Source organism: Schistocerca piceifrons, chromosome 2, assembly GCF_021461385.2.
Source record: "Schistocerca piceifrons isolate TAMUIC-IGC-003096 chromosome 2, iqSchPice1.1, whole genome shotgun sequence".
NCBI lineage: Eukaryota > Metazoa > Arthropoda > Insecta > Orthoptera > Acrididae > Schistocerca > Schistocerca piceifrons.
In genome coordinates, this window is record NC_060139.1 from 1,066,038,260 (window position 1) to 1,066,057,863 (window position 19,604).

General features: G+C 44.8%; 1 protein-coding gene across 2 annotated transcripts in view; it reads right to left on the bottom strand.

Annotated features, from left to right (window-relative positions):
* The window catches only part of LOC124777890 (26S proteasome non-ATPase regulatory subunit 1), a 361,280-nt gene that overhangs the window by 16,105 nt on the left and 325,571 nt on the right, over window positions 1-19,604 (bottom strand). For both annotated transcript variants that reach the window (XM_047253435.1, XM_047253434.1), the window contains exons 12-13: window positions 8,836-8,950; window positions 2,261-2,377 (exon numbers count right to left, since the gene is read on the bottom strand). In XM_047253435.1, the coding sequence (XP_047109391.1) occupies window positions 2,261-2,377; window positions 8,836-8,950 (232 nt within the window). The remainder of the gene's footprint in view (window positions 1-2,260; window positions 2,378-8,835; window positions 8,951-19,604) is intronic.

Consider the following 19,604-nt stretch of genomic DNA (forward strand, 5'->3'; position numbering starts at 1 on the left):
GTGAAGAAATGTTTATTTCTGCATGTTCTGGATGATTTATTTGTAGCCTTTAACAGTGGCGAACCATATGTTAATGGATGGAGGATCTCTAACTGCAATTACAATTGATCATTTCATCCCGGCCGAGGTTCGAGTCCTCCCTCGGGCATGGATGTGTATGTTTGTCCTTAGGATAATTTAGGTGAAGTAGTGTGTAAGCTTAGGGACTGATGACCTTAGCAGTTAAGTCCCATAAGATTTCACACACCTTTGAACATTTTTTGATCATTTCATTGTATTTTCATAAATGAAATCACTGAGGATGGAGGTTTGTAGAATGTAGGGGATTTAATTTGGTGAAAAAATATATGGAAGCATTAATTTTGGCTTTAGGAACTTGCTCTCAGGAATGCTACCACCCTGTGATAGACAGGTGTTCAACAAATAGAGAATGCTCCAGTCGGCTATGGTTCTATCCATGACAATTTTTATGGATGAGACTTAATGTTATGTTATAACCAGGAGTGGTCATAGCTGCAACACCAAAGTGTGGCTGTTTGCAAAGAGGCCAACCTTGTTGATGCTATGCTTGTACAACAACTAGTGTGAAGTAAATTTTATTGATTTAAGTATAATCATGGTGAATGAAATTTGTAACTGGGTTGACAATTTTTTGGGAGAGAGGACACAGCATGTTGTCTAGGATGGAGGGTCACTGTCAGAACTAGAAATAACTTCAGGCATGGCACAGGGAAGTGAACTGACACTGTTGCTGTCCATTTTGCATATTAATGACCGTGTATACAATACTGGAAATACTGTCTCAAAGAAGCTGCACAAATATTCACTCTGATTTTGATATAACTTCAAAGTGGTGCGAAGATTGGCACCTTATACAAAATGCAAAAATTGAATACCCTATGACTACAGTATCAACAAGTTACAACTGGAATCAATCAATTTATACAAATACTGGTATAACAATTTAAGGGAGTTTGAAGCTGAATGATCACAAATTCAGTTTGTAGGTGAAGCAGCAGCAGACTTCAGTTTTTTGCCAAGATACTGAGAAAAAGCGACCAATACCACAAAGGTGATCGTAAACTAAGCACTCATGTGACCCAACCTAGAATACTGCTGGGAGTGTATACACTACTGAGTTTGTCCCGCTATTTCTACTTGGCATGGGTTCCACAAAGACTGGCAGATGTGTCCAGCTTTTGCCCAAACAATGTGAAAGGCTGCAAGGTTTTCAGCAAATTAACTGTGATGGGATTTGTACAATGCTTGTCAAGTGATTCCCTTTTATGCTTGTGAGGATCCACATGTTCCCTTGAACAAGCAGAGATCTACACACTCCACCTGTGCAGTGCCCTTCTTGCCTGATACACTGAGGTGCGGCAGGTGTCCCAAAGATCACCCATTAATGGGTGTTATGGTGTAACATCCATCCATCCCATCACAGCATACTGTCAACTTGAGGTTCCACTGTCATGTCCTGGAGTGGTTACTAAAACATGTCCATATGTTACAGTAATAGAGAACAGGCAAAGCCCCTGGCGGGATTTGGGGGGGGGGGGGGGGAGTAGAAGGGGAAATTATACGTCTGTGGGGGCAATACTACATAATGTGGAATAATGAGGACACATCGACTATCTGCTGGGAAGGTAAATGGCAAACAGTATTCAGGAGAAGAGTGGTGCACCTACAACGAAAGCCTCAATGAGGGTACTAGTGCAAACTATTCCAAAATATTGTTTCAGTATTTTAAGTCCTTATGAAGTGGGTGTAACTGTGTGCATTCCACAAATTTAGAGGTGCACTATTAGCATGATGACATGTAAGTGTAATTAAGAGAGATGCTTTGGGAATAATGGTAATGTTCTTGTGAAACAGTGCCAGATAAGATCAGAATGTTGATACATACCCTATACCAAGCACATCACAGTGGGGAGGTCCAAGTACAATAGCCTTTTTCTTTGTAATTTTTGGACAGGTTCATATCAGTCATTGTGAGAAAGAATAGTGTGTCTTGCATGAGCTAACAGAAGGTGCCCTGAGGTACATTTTTCATCTGGGCACCAGTCCAACTGATACCCAATGACACACAGGTCATCATCAGGCGACTACATTCTATATTGTAGCTCTACTTCCGTTGCCTGCAATATTTCAACTGCTGATCTACGCAAGATGTGTTAATGCTGTATCATGTGCCCCAGAAAGCCACAGAAGTATTGAACTACTTAGGCAGCATAATGTGCAGTTTACACACTGTACTCACCTTAGGACACGTGTGCTCAGAGTGCTGGATGAGGATCATGGCAGATGCGATGAGCGCACCTTGCCGCACAAAGTTTACCGGGTCATTCGTCATAGGGTCGATCAGTGCTATTGCCTCCTATAGTGAAACAGCACAATGACATACACAATTATACACTCTTACAAAAAGAACATTAAAGTAATTGTTTCTGTAGCCAATTCTAAAAATAATCAGATAAAGGAGATGATCTCAAAAGTGGAGAACAGTAAGCGTCTTCACTCTTGAACAAGGTATGTACTACAAGAAATATTTTTATTCAAAGAATGAATTGAGCAGCCCACTAAAACATCAAAATATTCAAAATTAAGTTTGAAGAAGGGCATTACCTGTTTGCAGTGGAGCACAGTTTTCACACACCACACTGTCTAAAATAGAAGTAATTTCAAATTTTATGTTATGCGTATCATAAAGAAAGTCACCAGCAACCCACTGTTATGAATATTACTTTTAGATTTTTAGGCAAGTCATAAATGGTACATCATATTGCTCTAATTTTTCTGTCACTTCCAATATAGTTTCCATTTGTTTGTACACTTAATACATTTTGTTGAAAATGGCGGCCCACAGTTCCTAATCATTTAAAGAAAAGATCACAGTTTGATTACCAAGAGCTGCTCATTTACAACCAGTTCAAATTTTCAGTTTGTCAACAAGCATCTTAAAAACTTTAATACAACTTGGATATTTTATATAAACCAGTGGTGTCAAATAGCATAAAATCTATACTATGTTACTGCTGTAAAGTACTAAAATACATTACATTGTTGCCAATAACATATACAAAACAATGTTTGTGTTTGTTCTACAATACTGTTGACTCCTGGCATTTTGTGTGGGGGCGCTCTACACTGTGGCCTGTGCACGTAGAATGCCTTCTTTGGCTGACACCTTTTCTCTGAACTTTGCCTTATTTGGTCAATATACTTAGGACACCACAGGTACAATAACTCAGGCACTGCACTATGTCTTATTGCAAAGTTTGTTTTGATTTTGTTCACAAATCTTTCCTTGGCACGTACAGCGGGAAGGGTGACAGCTACGAGACTAATCTCTGATGCCTCAGTGCCATCTTTCAAGTGCGAGAACAAACAGTGTTATTAACACACCCAACAGGGGGTGATGCAATGCTATTTGAAGTATGCACAGCCATTTCCCATCTGGCGGCCCATGCACACATCTCCATATGAATGTTCAAGGCCAATTGTGACACTCCACAAACAGAGACAGTCCAGACAATGCTGAAGGCAGCATTGGAGCAGACATGTCCAGTGGGAGCTGCAATAAATAGCAAATTCGTCAACGAAAAGAGAGCCGGATATGCCATCTGGAAGGCAGTTCATAATTGGGTTGATGACTATGGCAAAGAGGAAGACACTCAGTACGGAGCCCTGAGGCACCCCGTTCTCCTGTGAAAAAAGTGTGGGATAAGGAGGAACCCACATGTACCCGGAAAACTCGGTCTGCTAAAAATTCCCGATGAAAGTGGAAAGATAACCGCGAAAGCCCCATGTGTGCAGAGTACGTAGAATACCTGTCTGCCAACAGGTATCATAGGCTTTTTCCAAATCAAAGAAAATGGCCACTGTTTGTCACTTCTGCAGAAAATTATTCACGATGAACGTAGACAGGGTGAGGAGATGATCAACCACTGAGTGGCACTTTCGGAACCCACACTAAACATTAGTGAGAAGATGGTGTGATTCCAGCCACCACACTAATCGACCATTGATCATGCGTTCCATCACCTTGCAAATGCTGCTGGTAAGGGAAATTGGACAATAGCTGGAAGGAAGAGATTTATCTCTACGAGGTTTAGGCAGGGGAACAATAACAGCTTCACACCAAAGCATGGGAAATACACTGTCAGTCCAAATATGGTTGTAGGTATTGAGGAGAAAGCGTTTTCCCACAGGAGGAAGATTCTGCAGCACGAGGACATGGATTGTATCGAGCCCAGGAACAGAAGACCTGGATGAGGAGAGAGCATGCTCAAGCTCCCTCATAGTAAAAGGAGTATTGTAGCATTCTCGATTCAAAGAGAGAAAAGAGATTGCACGAGCCTCCTCTGCCTGTTTCCGAGGAAGGCACGATGGTAGTGGGTGGAGCTTGAAACCTCGTACTGGCCCAAAGCTTGAAATATCGACAGGGTTGACTACGACGTTTCCCGCCACAGTCAGACCAGGATCGAGGAGTGGGCAGTCATCCCAGAAAGCTGGAAGGCCACCCCAAAGGAGAGAGGACAAGGAGAGAGGACAGAGTAAATCTGTTGAATGAGCTGATGAAGGAAACCCAGCATGCTTTCTTGCTTTCCTTAATAGTGCGACAGCACTGCACACGTAGTTGCTTGTAGCGGATGCAGTTCGTTAATGTAGGATGATGCTGAAAGACACGAAGCGCACGTCGTCGGGCACAAATTGCGTTGCTGCATTCCACAGTCCACCAAGGGACTGGGACCCGATGGGGAGAAGTAGTAGCAGTACAAGGAATAGAGGATTCGGCAGCCTAGAGAATAACGTCCACGAGGTGCTCGACCTGATCATCACAGCTAGGAAACAGCCATTCGTCAAAGACTGCCAAGGAGGAATATAGCCTCCAGTCAGCAAGAGAAAATTTCCAATGTGTGGGCCGCTGTGGCGGGGTATGATTGTACAGGCGAGTCACACAAGTGAAGTGATCACTTCAGTAAGTATCAGAGAGAGCACACCACTCGAGACGTCAAGTGAGCTGGGCAGAGCAGATCAAGGGGTCTAAGAGGGAATAAGTGTGTGTGGAATCAGAGAGAAACTTGCCTTTGCCGATGTTAAGGCACACAAGATTAAGATGAGTGAGAAGATCCACCAAAAGAGAACCTCTCCGGCAGGTGACAGGCGAGGCCCAAAAAGGATGATGGGCACTGCTGTCACCGAGGAACATAAAGGGTGGAGGAGGCTGAGAAACAGGCTGCATCAGGTCCGCCCTAGTGACAGCAGAAGACGAAGGGCTATAATGGTGCAGAGGGAAAAGGTAAATTCGGGAAGGAAAACACGGCCAGCAACTGCAAGCGGGTGGGTGTGCAAGGGTATAGGATGATGACAAACATCATCTTGTAGAAACAAAATGACCCCACCATGAACAGGAATGCCCGCCATAAGGGGAAGGTGCAGCCGTAGCGAAGTAAAATGGGAAAGAGCAAAATGGTCTTGAGGATGTAGCTTGGTTTCTTAGAGACAGACTGCAAGCGGACATCGCAATGGCAGGAGCAGCTGGACATCAGACCTGTTAGACTGAAGGCCACAGATATTCCATTGTAAAAGGGCCATACAATTTAGGAACACCAGAGAATGAATAAGAAACACTCACCTCGACGGCCGCTTAGGGCGAGCCATCGAGGGAGGACGGCCACTGGAATCCACAGGTGGAGGATCTTCGTCCGTCCACTCAGTGAGATCAACAAAGCTTCCCCAGTGTCAGTCAGTTCAAAAGGACTGACGAGTCGAAGAGGGGGAAGACTGTTTGCCTTTGGATGAGTGTTTTGGCTTTTGGCAATTGGCAGAAGAGCCAGATGGCTGCGAACTCGAGGTATGCAAGAAATCTTCTCAGGAATAAACCTTTTTGAATTGATGGTTCACTGCTGGCATTGCAACCATCTTCACCGATGAGGGCGAAGAACGGGTAGCAGGATCTACAGCCCGGGAAGTGGGAGACGGAGTGTCAGCTTGAAGGTGCCATCATCTAACTGAACTGTAAGCCACAAGTTTGCGTAGCCATGTTTTTTGTGGGATGGGGAGAGGCTAACACAGTGCTGTAGCTTCCAGATGAAGGGACATTTGGTTTACGGCTCGCCAACAGTTTCCAGGCAACAGGAAAAGATACCTTCTCCTTCACCCTTATCTCCTGAACAGCCTGCTCGTCTTGATAGATGGTACAAGAACGAGAAGAAGCAGCATGTTCTCCATGACAATTAATGCAACGGGGGGAAGGAGGTGGACAGGTGCCCTCGTGTGCATCCCTGCTACAAGTGACACGTTTGGCTGTGTTTCTACAATACGTGCTGGTATGATTGAACTGGTGGCATTTATAACACCTCAACGGATTGGTAATGTAAGGACACACAGAGATGAATTCATAGCCTGCCTCTATCTTGGTAGGAAACTTTAACTGATCGAAAGTCAGGAACAATGTGCGAGTTGGAACCAAATTGGCAGCTTCCTTCTTCATAACTCGATGAACAGCAGTAATGCCCTGATCCGATAGATAATTAGTTATTTCGTCCTCCGTCAAACCATCCAATAGCCGGGTGTAGATAACACCGCAGGACGAGTTAAGTGTCCTGCATTTACAGTGAACACAACCCACATGTGTGTATACAGCAGTAGCAATAGCAGAAGAGGGGTCAGTAAATGTAAAAGCTAGGGCCAGGCAGGTCAGCTGCTGACGTATACTAGAAATCAGACCGGAGGGCCACAAGACTGCGGCCACTGCCCACAGGGGTGTTCCGGCAGCTGACGTACTGCTACTCATGTTGCTGCTCAGCAGGCCGGGTCACAACTAGCTCCTACAGCCTATCCTTGTAGCTGTCGTGGTCCCACATAATATACAGGGTGTTTAAAAAATGACCGGTATATTTGAAACGGCAATAAAAACTAAACGAGCAGCGATAGAAATACACCGTTTGTTGCAATATGCTTGGGACAACAGTACATTTTCAGGCAGACAAACTTTCGAAATTACAGTAGTTACAATTTTCAACAACAGATGGCGCTGTGGTCTGGGAAACTCTATAGTACGATATTTTCCACATATCCACCATGCGTAGCAATAATATGGCGTAGTCTCTGAATGAAATTACCCGAAACCTTTGACAACGTGTCTGGCGGAATGGCTTCACATGCAGATGAGATGTACTGCTTCAGCTGTTCAATTGTTTCTGGATTCTGGCGGTACACCTGGTCTTTCAAGTGTCCCCACAGAAAGAAGTCATGTCTGGCGAATAGGGAGGCCAATCCACGCCGCCTCCTGTATGTTTCGGATAGCCCAAAGCAATCACACGATCATCGAAATATTCATTCAGGAAATTAAAGACGTCGGCCGTGCGATGTGGCCGGGCACCATCTTGCATAAACCACGAGGTGTTCGCAGTGTCGTCTAAGGCAGTTTGTACCGCCACAAATTCACGAAGAATGTCCAGATAGCGTGATGCAGTAATCGTTTCGGATCTGAAAAATGGGCCAATGATTCCTTTGGAAGAAATGGCGGCCCAGACCAGTACTTTTTGAGGATGCAGGGACGATGGGACTGCAACATGGGGCTTTTCGGTTCCCCATATGCGCCAGTTCTGTTTATTGACGAAGCCGTCCAGGTAAAAATAAGCTTCGTCAGTAAACCAAATGCTGCCCACATGCATATCGCCGTCATCAATCCTGTGCACTATATTGTTAGCGAATGTCTCTCGTGCAGCAATGCTAGCGGCGCTGAGGGGTTGCCGCGTTTTGAATTTTGTATGGATAGAGGTGTAAACTCTGGCGCATGAGACAATACGTGGACGTTGGCGTCATTTGGACCGCAGCTGCAACACGGCGAACGGAAACCCGAGGTCGCTGTTGGATCACCTGCTGCACTAGCTGCGTGTTGCCCTCTGTGGTTGCCGTACGCGGTCGCCCTACCTTTCCAGCACGTTCATCCGTCACGTTCCCAGTCCGTTGAAATTTTTCAAACAGATCCTTTATTGTATCGCTTTTCGGTCCTTTGGTTACATTAAACCTCCGTTGAAAACTTCGTCTTGTTGCAACAACACTGTGTTCTAGGCGGTGGAATTCCAACACCAGAAAAATCCTCTGTTCTAAGGAATAAACCATGTTGTCCACAGCACACTTGCACGTTGTGAACAGCACACGCTTACAGCAGAAAGACGACGTACAGAATGGCGCACCCACAGACTGCGTTGTGTTCTATATCTTTCACATCACTTGCAGCGCCATCTGTTGTTGAAAATTGTAACTACTGTAATTTCGAAAGTTTGTCCGCCTGAAAATGTACTGTTGTCCCAAGCATATTGCAACAAACGGCGTATTTCTATCGCTGCTCGTTTAGTTTTTATTGCCGTTTCAAATATACCGGTCATTTTTGAAACACCCTGTACATTTCATGTCGTGGCATTCAGAAGATCTGACTAGCTACTTACAGTTCTGTATTGGTAATGGCATGCACCACATCACTGACATAAAGTACATTTCACTCAATTCTATCCTCTTCGATGCTGAAATTTTCTGAAGCATTAGTTACTCTTAGTGTCTTGTACATCGAAGTCTTCGCTGTCTGACCTCATTAAACATTTGACAGTCGAATTGCTTGGTGAACAGAATTCCCGTTTCTAGCTGTGCTCACACATAGCCAAGTCATTCCTGCTCCACGTTTCGTATCGCACTCTGCAGTAGACTTCCATTTACCTCACTGTCTCTGTCCTACATCACTGCTGGGGGAATGATGAACCACTGTGGTGTACGACCCAGTTCGAGTTACGGTAATTAAAAATTTCGACAAACGTGTTTGTGACTCACCTTGAGGCCAGTACCGGCGCAGGCGATGCCGAGCGCCATGGCTGCGCCGTATCGCACGTGCGGGTTGTAGCTCTCTGCCAGCAGCGACACCACGCTGGGACACTGCTCCGGCGTCCTGCAACACGCCACGCAAGTTGCTCAGCCTAACATCACATCACATCACGCTCAACTGTCGTCTGCCGAATGTTTATCCACAACAATTTCTCAACGCAATTCTACATTACCAAACACTCAATCCTGGTTGCAGTTCGCCTATTTCACAGCTTCCAGGGACAAGAAAAATTTGATTTTCAGTGTGTCGTATAATTAATGACCGAATTTAAAATGTTGCCAAATATACTCCTTAAGAATTATAATCTCACATTAAATTTTAACACAGTAAGTTGGAAATCGTGTTTATGTCTTGAGGTAGTGTAACTAACAGTCTGCAAATTCCCAAGAGCATAATCAACAAACTTTTCACAGAATTTCAACACTTTTCTAAACTTTTTCAACAGGCTATTGTTGAATAAACCGAAACCAAAAGAACTAACATTAATTAAGATTTTGCGGCTTCAACCAATAAGATATTACATGTTTAACGACAAATATTTACTCATTTGTAAATTAACGGGTGTTTCAAGCTGTTTTACACAAGGGAGTTAGAATCTTTAAGGAACAGGGTGGAGCAGGGGGTTACTGGTAAACTCAAGTAGCCTCACGCATAGAGTGAGGTGTCTGCAGCTAGCGCCACACACCGTCGGTGACTAGAGTTGTGTAAAACCCAGCGACTATCTGCATAATCTACGAATTCTGTAAAGACGTGGATAGTATCCTTTTCTTGTTCAAGTTTTAATAATAACCAACAGTATCTAGCTTCACTGTTGTCCGAATGTGGTCATTTACTTGAATTATCATCATCTCGATCAAATAGTACGTAGTGCGGCACGGCAAACTGGTCACTTTTCAAACAGTAATGCATAGTTTAGGTGTGTGAGGCGTCCAAACTTGAGAATGGTGTTACCAGCGTATCTTCGGAGACAGTTTGGTGCCGTATTTATTTTTACAATAAACTAGCTGTCAGCACAAGGTGAATTCACGATCAGCGTCTAACCGCTCCCTGCTTCTTCGAGCCCTTTGTCCTTATAACCGTGTAACCGTGCCGTGCACCAATGCGTTGAAGTTGTTCTCGAGATTACGACGTATATCGTCCGTCCAAAAAGTTCCAAGTTAGGTTCTGTTCCTGGCGTATAATCCAAAGCCCTGCATTCACGGTACAAGCGACGTCAGCGCAGTAACTACGGCAGCAGCTTGAACTAACAACTGAAAACAGATAGTCGTGAACAGGCAGTGTTAAGCAATCGACGTGCGGCCATAGTGTCACCGTTGTTGTGTCACAAATCACAATGCAGCAACATCTGTAAGTCAAGTTTTCAAGACAATCTCTACAATGTTCTGAAGGACAGGAAAGTGTGTGCGAAGTTTGTCCCGTACTCCTCGACTTCCGTACAAAAATGATGAGCGGACGCCAGCTGCAACTTTATTTAAATGCACAATGCGGACAGTTGTACACTTGAAAAAAATCATTACGGGTGACAAGTGTGTGTTATCAATATGAACCTATCACAAAACGACAAACTCCAGAAATTCACATGAAACGTCAACGTCTTGACGACATAAGAAACAGATGTGATGCGCCAGTTGAACATCCCAAAGGGCCACTTTTCTGACAATTTTACTTGTTTGTATGAACGTTCGTGTGCTTTGTACTCAAGAGGGGAGAGACTATGTAGAACGCCTGGAGTATTAAAACCACCAACCTAACTTTATTTTTTATTAATCCAGTCTCGAAACTTTTGGGCTGATGGTGTTTACCACTATACAGGCAATGAAACGACTGACTTGCTGTGTGCATACGGCAAAGTTGATGGCAACGACACAGCTACCGCAAGATTGCATGTAGAATGGTTTCCCAACAGAAGTACTATGTTATCATTCGATCTTCGCAGCAACTGAGAGAAGACTACGACAAGCAGAAGAGTTACACCCACCCAGACGCCGTATTTTTCGACTGGATTTTTTTTCCGAAACTGTGGTGTGTACGGAGAGAAAAGCGACTTCTTCCATACAGTAGTATAGTGTGGCACTTAGAAATTTACTGTACGTATTGTAGGCCTTCTTTACGGCGTAGCAATTTTTTTGCACTTCTGTCTAGTTCAAGTGTTCAAATGTGTGTGAATTCCTAAGGGACCAAAGTGCTGAGGTCCCTAGACTTACACACTACTTAAACTAAATTATGCTAAGAATAACACACGCACACGCACACACCCGATGGAGGACTCGAACCTCCGGCGGGAGGAGCCGCGGAATCCGTGACATGGCGCCTCAAACTACGCGGCCACTCCGCGCGGCTATTAAGTGTCAAACACGAATGCTGGCAATCTGAAAATCTCTTTAGCTTTATCGAGGACATTTTGGAAAACTTCGAAATAGAACCGTCCACCAGTTCTCGACAAGTGGCGCAAGAGTCGGGCATATTTCATTCTAACGAGTGGACAGTTGTCTGTGAACAAGAGCTACGTGCTCACCATGTGAGTAATAAGTAGAGGACTAGGCACTACGAGCATGCTTTGCTTAATGGTATTTACAGCGTTGCATACCCTGCCAAAATTCACTACTTTGATGCTAGTTAACACGAAGAGTCCATACATGCAAAGACGAGGACAGGGCCGTATCGAGGGGATGGCAAGACAGGCCCAGGAGGGGTTGGGGGGGGGGGGGGGGACGCACGCACGCACGCACGCGCACACATACACAGCTTTACCCTTGGCCTGAGATTGTAAGCGCACGGAGTTGTCAGGTGGGTTGGCTTAAGACACAACCCTCCGCTTGGGAGCCATGCTAGAAGGGGCGCCAGAGCAACGCCTTCTAGATATATGTACGATGTGTGGCGATAAAATAACGTGACCGATGCTGTCACAATGTAAGTACGCAAGCGCCAAAGATGAACCACCAATAGATGTGAAGCGTGATGCCTTCTCACAAATCAGTATGACCGTGCCTTCGCTTGTGTACGAGCTATTATTTTTTTCGTCTCAAAAATGGTAACTGTAATAATAGAGCAACGAACTATCGTGAAGTTACACAGTGAAAATTCGAAAAACTGCTACTGAAACCTATCTGTTACTAAAAGAACTGTATGAAGAAGATTGTTTATCAACTATCGTGAAGTTACACAGTGAAAATTCGAAAAACTGCTACTGAAACCTATCTGTTACTAAAAGAACTGTATGAAGAAGATTGTTTATCAACTACGCGAGTGTATATATATATATATATATATTTGGCGGTTCAAGCGTTCCCAAGATTGTCGTGAACACGTCGAAGATGACAAGCCAAGCACGTCCTTCAACACACACAAAAGTGGAAAGATCAAAAAAGTAGGTAATCTTATTCGATCTGATCGTCTATTGGATATTCAATTGACAGCTGAAAATGAAGGAACTGACAAAGAATGCTTAAGGGAAATTTCATATAACCAATTTAACATGAGAAAAGGGTGTGCGAAACTGGTGGCGAAAATTCTCACGTTCGAGCAGTAAGAAGCTCGCAAAAATGTTTGTACTAATGTTTTGACCACCATTGACAATGACCCCAATTTCTTTGAAAGAGTGATTACATGTTACGAATCTTGGTTTCTCACTTATGATCCACAAACTAAGGGTCAATCCATTGGAAGAGCGCAACGCTTCAGTCTAGAACCGTGCTGCTGCTACGGTCGCAGGTTCGAATCCTGCCTCGGGCATGGATGTTTGTGATGTCCTTAGGTTAGTTAGGTTTAAGTAGTTCTAAGTTCTAGGGGACTGATGACCTCAGATGTTAAGTCCCACAGTGCTTAGAGCCAGTTTCTGAAGAGCACAACTTCAACTAGAGCGAAAAAAGCTCGAATGAGGAAATCAAGATTCAAAGCGATATATATAACTGTGTATCTTCACTGGGTTCCTGAAAGCCAAACTATTAATTAACATTGCTACCTTGATGTTCTTGCTCAATTATGCGAGAAAATAAAAAAGACCCGGAATTATGGAAGAATAAGTTATGAGTTCTGTATCCAGACAACGAACCGGCTCATAACGCACTGTCGATCAAGAAGTTTCTACCGAAGTATATGCCAGTGTTAGACTACCGACCTTATTCGTCTGACCTAGAACCATGTGACTTCCCTCTTCCCCAACATCAAATCTGCATTTAAAGGAACAAGATTTCAGTCCGTTGAAGCAATCAAAAGAAAAAGCAGCAAGCGTCATGAAGGAGCTCACAGAACAAGACTTCCAGCACTATTCCATCAGTTGAAGATTCGCTTGGACGTTGTAGGGATCGAAGAGGGGAGCATTCTGAAGGTGAAAACTAAATTCGTATCGTTTTTAAATAGTGTAAAATGCTTCATAGCAATAGTACCGTTAGTTTATAGCGACACCTTGTATATAGCGACTTCTCCTTTAGCTGCTTTATGCTTACAATGATTTACGTCCATGTGTTCAATTTCTACCACTTTTATCTGATGTCTTGCTACACATAACACAACTGTAGAACTGCCTTTTACAGTTTTTCAGTTACTTATTGTTATATGTAAATTTCATCTTTTTTATATATTACGCTTGTCATGTTTTGATGTCCAAATGTATTATGATACAAGTGCTCCACAAAGTTTATAACCACAGTCTTATTTCAATGATGTTTGCATTGCAATTTGTGCAGAACTTCCTTTAGTTAATAATGTACCTAACAATAAAATGTGTGTCTAAGTTTACTGAATAGCTTATCTGTCAATATACACTCCTGGAAATGGAAAAAAGAACACATTGACACCGGTGTGTCAGACCCACCATACTTGCTCCGGACACTGCGAGAGGGCTGTACAAGCAATGATCACACGCACGGCACAGCGGACACACCAGGAACCGCGGTGTTGGCCGTCGAATGGTGCTAGCTGAGCAGCATTTGTGCACCGCCGCCGTCAGTGTCAGCCAGTTTGCCGTGGCATACGGAGCTCCATCGCAGTCTTTAACACTGGTAGCATGCCGCGACAGCGTGGACGTGAACCGTATGTGCAGTTGACGGACTTTGAGCGAGGGCGTATAGTGGGCATGCGGGAGGCCGGGTGGACGTACCGCCGAATTGCTCAACACGTGGGGCGGGAGGTCTCCACAGTACATCGATGTTGTCGCCAGTGGTCGGTGGAAGGTGCACGTGCCCGTCGACCTGGGACCGGACCGCAGCGACGCACGGATGCACGCCAAGACCGTAGGATCCTACGCAGTGCCGTAGGGGACCGCACCGCCACTTCCCAGCAAATTAGGGACACTGTTGCTCCTGGGGTATCGGCGAGGACCATTCGCAACCGTCTCCATGAAGCTGGGCTACGGTCCTGCACACCGTTAGGCTGTCTTCCGCTCACGCCCCAACATCGTGCAGCCCGCCTCCAGTGGTGTCGCGACAGGCGTGAATGGAGGAACGAATGGAGACGTGTCGTCTTCAGCGATGAGAGTCGCTTCTGCCTTGGTGCCAATGATGGTCGTATGCGTGTTTGGCGCCGTGCAGGTGAGCGCCACAATCAGGACTGCATACGACCGAGGCACACAGTGCCAACACCCGGCATCATGGTGTGGGGAGCGATCTCCTACACTGGCCGTACACCACTGGTGATCGTCGAGGGGACACTGAATAGTGCACGGTACATCCAAACCGTCATCGAACCCATCGTTCTACCATTCCTAGACCGGCAAGGGAACTTGCTGTTCCAACAGGACAATGCACGTCCGCATGTATCCCGTGCCACCCAACGTGCTCTAGAAGGTGTAAGTCAACTACCCTGGCCAGCAAGATCTCCGGATCTGTCCCCCATTGAGCATGTTTGGGACTGGATGAAGCGTCGTCTCACGCGGTCTGCACGTCCAGCACGAACGCTGACCCAACTGAGGCGCCAGGTGGAAATGGCATGGCAAGCCGTTCCACAGGACTACATCCAGTATCTCTACGATCGTCTCCATGGGAGAATAGCAGCCTGCATTGCTGCGAAAGGTGGATATACACTGTACTAGTGCCGACATTGTGCATGCTCTGTCGCCTGTGTCTATGTGCCTGTGGTTCTGTCAGTGTGATCATGTGATGTATCTGACCCCAGGAATGTGTCAATAAAGTTTCCCCTTCCTGGGACAATGAATTCACGGTGTTCTTATTTCAATTTCCAGGAGTGTATATTCGACTACAGTCTGTGCTCACAGATCAGTGTGGCGTCATTTGTTTTGTGTGGTGTGCCTACGTTTAGTAATATTGTTCTAGTATCACTGTGTGTTTTGGGAGAGTTAAAAAAATTATGTAGTTATTTTTTATCCTGAATTATTGGTAGCTGGTGACAAACTTTCTGCATGATGCTGGACGTATGTTGAGCGGTTTTTAACCACAATTCAGTTTCTAGAATCCAAGGAATAAAATTTGCCTTCATTTTAATTAGGGTCTGAGATTAGAAACTGCTTTGTTTCTACAATGCGACAAACATCTCAGTATCTTGACTGTATTGCCGTGTGTGTTATGTACCTGTCTGACTTTTTGTGGCGGTTTACTAATTATATAGTCGTACAACACTTCTGTCCCGACGAATAAATTTTCATTCATGCTATGTCTCGAACATGTTTTGTATTCTTTGTTATTGCTACTCGAGTTTTGAGTTTCAGAGAGCTACAGGATCATTTTGGACAATTATACAATTGTATACAGAATCTTTTTGACTATTTACACAAATATAGCTATTTCCAAAATAATTTTGAACTTTAATTACCTTTGAAAATTGTTTTAATGGATTCAATGTTTCACAGATTAAGCAATACGGGAATAGAGAATTACGACATACAGGGTAACAACTATTTTTTAAAAAAGCAAATTAGTCACTAACTACGGCGTGCACACACTTTATTCAACAAGTAAACGTCACTATAGACATTCTGATTTAGGTTATGACGGGTTCGATATGCCTGCCCCACTGGCGATGATGTGGCGCAGAGGAATAGCAAAGTTCTGCAAGAACCGCTGAAGTGTCGGAACACTGATGCTGTCGATGACCTCCTGAACGTCTGTTTTCAGCTCAGCAATGGTTTTGGTGTTATTGCTGTACACCTTGTCTTTAATACAGCCTAACAAAAAGGACTTGCATGTGTTCAGATCCGGAGAATATGGTGGCCAATCGAGGCCCATACCAGTGACCTCTGGGTACCAGAGAGCCATAATGCGGTCCCCAAAATCCTCATATAGGACATCAAACTCTCTCCTCCTTCGATGGGGTCTCGCTCCGACTTGCATGAACGACTTCTTGTCGAAATCATCTTCCTAAACCTTCACGTACCATTAGATAGTCATCGTGTCATCAACGAATATGGCACCGATTATTCCGTGACTAGATACTGCACACCACACGGTCATCCGTTGATGGTGATGAGACTTCTCGATCGCGAAATGCGGATTCTGTCCCCCAAATGTAGCAATTGTGCCTACTGACGAACATATCCAAATGAAAGTGAGCTTTATTGAGGTGCATGTACATACAAATTCCTATCATGCCCCGCGGCCAACTGTGCAGTTTGAACGTCCTAACAAATGGTTCAAATGGCACTAAGCACTACAGGAATTAACATCTGAGGTCATCAGTCCCCTAGACTTAGAACTACTTAAACCTAACTAACCTAAGGACATCACACACATCCATGCCCAAGGCAGGATTCAAACCTCCGACCGTACAGAGCGGTTCCAGACTGAAGCGACTAAAACCGCTCGGCCACCGCGGTCGGCCATTTCATCTCTCAAAGTTACCCATTCCTCTTCTACTGCATTTCTTTCCCCTATTCTTGTCAATCGTTCCCTAATGCTCGCCAATTAAAAGTATATTTCCTTTTTCAAAACAAGCCGTACATCTGCAAGTATAAACGAGGTTTGCAACGGTGTCGGTGAAATGGGGTTCGTTGCATTTCACGCTGATCAAAGCTGTTACGGTATAAGACGAGAAACGAACCTATCTGAACTTGAAGTTTGCTAGCGTAGTCAAACTTAGGGAATTCATTTTAAGATACAATCTGAAGTACTGATGCATATGTTTTCCGTATCGCTCAGTCCATAAGAGAAAAACGCTTGGTGCAAGTCATGTCCTAAAACTCATAGTGACCACTGCGAATGGCCGACACCGCTTCGCAGGTGCGTTCTATAAGTGCCGCGTGTGTCACCAGTCGCTGACAAGAGCCACCTGAAACTGCTTGTCAAGTAAACGAGTTCCAGATGTGTTCGGTGGTACTGGAAGTGTGCACGGTATTGTGGCCCCAACGAACAACAGCCTGAGGTGAGGTGTCCACAACAGCAACGGCGTCACGACCCACCACCGCAATCCGTGTCATTAGAGTCGCAGTTCGTGTCGACTCGTTCACTGGATCCTAAATCTGATCTGAACCCTACTTTTCCCGAATAAGACGAAGACGAGGAGGTGGAGGAGGAGATGTACAACCGTCCCACACAAACATTTGACTGTTTAAAACGCAAAAATACAGCATAAAATCTTTATTGTAAGTTCTCATTCTATACATCGCAGCCATCCCCTCGTGCTCTCATACATTCACTATCGAGTACATACAATTTAAGAACATCCTTTGCGTCATAGTGTACTTTCGGAAGAGGAATGGCACGAATCGCAGCGCAGACAGCCTGACAGCGCGGCAAGCTTAACTCTGTGTGGCAATTCACCTCAGCACGATGCAGCGTTTGGAGTTGCTTCGGCTTGCCAGGGTAGCAGCTTTGCTTAAACCCATCGAAGTGCAGCTTGTTGACTCTCAAATCCTGCCATTTCGCTCGATCCGCCCTCACACTGCACGTGTCTCTTACCATCTAGCGTGCCAGACGTGCTTTACGTCGTGGTCGGTGCACGATTCAACAGAACTGGAGCATCGTACGGAATATGCTTGTCATGATGTGCTACTGCAGCACTCTCCAGCGGCAGTTTTCGGCTGTATCTCACTTGAAATCACACTTTAAAAAAACGGACGCGCATGTAGTTGCTATATCTATTCAATCGCACATTTCCCTATGCTAGTCATATTGTTCTGTTGTAGCATACATAAACAAAAATTTCAATATCCATACCGGAAAGTTCCAGGTGCAGCCAATAAGGACATCAGCTTCCATTCCAAATAGTGCGATGCAAATTTAACCTAGTCTTCCGCATAAAATAACAAATTTCATCTTCCTCAACAACTAGCAAAACGAGTACAGCACACAGGGCTTCTCTGCTAGACTCTTTCTACGTCTACCGCATTGCGGCTAAAAAAAAAAAAAAGCGCTTTTTAATCGCAACTAAACAGCGAAAATGTTCAATGAGCGTCGTTCCTGGTTTTTAACTACTACATCACGTACAGTTTCGTTAAGTTTAATTTTTTTAATTATTATCAACTGCTACTTTGCACTGTGCAAGTAAAACCAACGAGAGAAACAGAGAAAACTCAAAATATCGTTTCACTGTAATCTACGTGGAGTGATTCCAAGCGGAATCGCCAGATCTAGAAGTTTGCGGAGACGGCGACAAGAGTAACTGTGCAACCGTTTATTCTGGTACGGAGGTACATGTACAGAACAAGTGTAGGGAAGAGAGGTCGCTGGCCACCACGCGAGCCCCCCTACACGAAAGGTGTCGTGCTAAATCTTTGCAGGGACTTTTCTATTAATGCACTGCAAGACGCCCGGCTACTGAAAGCCTGAGACAAAATAACTTGCCATGTGGCAGCAATATACAGGGCCGTTATCTGAGAGTGGCTCGTCAGATGTCGACCAGCGATACGGTCGACTCAGATAACGCGCTTCCGATACACACTATAACACCGCCCATCTGATGGGGCGACCTGCATACACTTTACAGAAATGGAACCATCGGATCGTGTCCCTTTCCCCCTCGTTGAAGATGGAGTAAAAATGGATTTCTGGCACTATAAATTGTGTAGTCACTAAATGAACAGTAACGGTAGTCTACCATGATGCCAGCGACAAAGAGGAATGGCAGGGAGCGAGAAAAAGAGGGGAATTGTGTGTTACAGTCGCTCGGTCCGCTAACGCAACGTGGACGCAAGGTGGTTACAAGACGACACGTTTATCCGCTTGAAAGTTTTATCGAGGCAGCAATTAGTAACAACCCCGTGTAGTGTAACACTATTATTAGCTTTCCTGCTCACGGCGTTTTATGGAAACCACTAACACTCAGTTTCACACAGCGCTGAACGCGCTTTACAACTAAGATAGTGACTTCAACTTACGAGTTTCACAGAGGGATACCGAGAATTAGTGATGCTGAGTAATGCTTTACAAACACCAGACTCTTTCTACGGAGTGTATCGGCGCGCGCCTGTGGGCGTGCGTCCACATTAGATATCGTGAAAACAAAATCGATAACGACAACGATTTGAGCAACGTTAAATCAGATTTTGCAGGCTAATGAATCTCCTAACAGGTTCATATCTAATCGCGCCTCCTGCATCCCAAGGTAGTGCCGTACATCTACTGCTCTCTGCTGGCTGCTTTGTTATAATTTCAAGTTTGAAAATTACGGACGCCTCACTAATACGTGGACAGTTACGCGTATCAGTGCGAAACATTTCTGCCCCTCGGCTGACGCGTTGCTCTCTCTCTGTGTCTCCGTGACGGGCGCGCTCGGCGGACCGCGACAGTAACGCGACGCTACATGACATGACGCCCCGTCTCTGCTTACA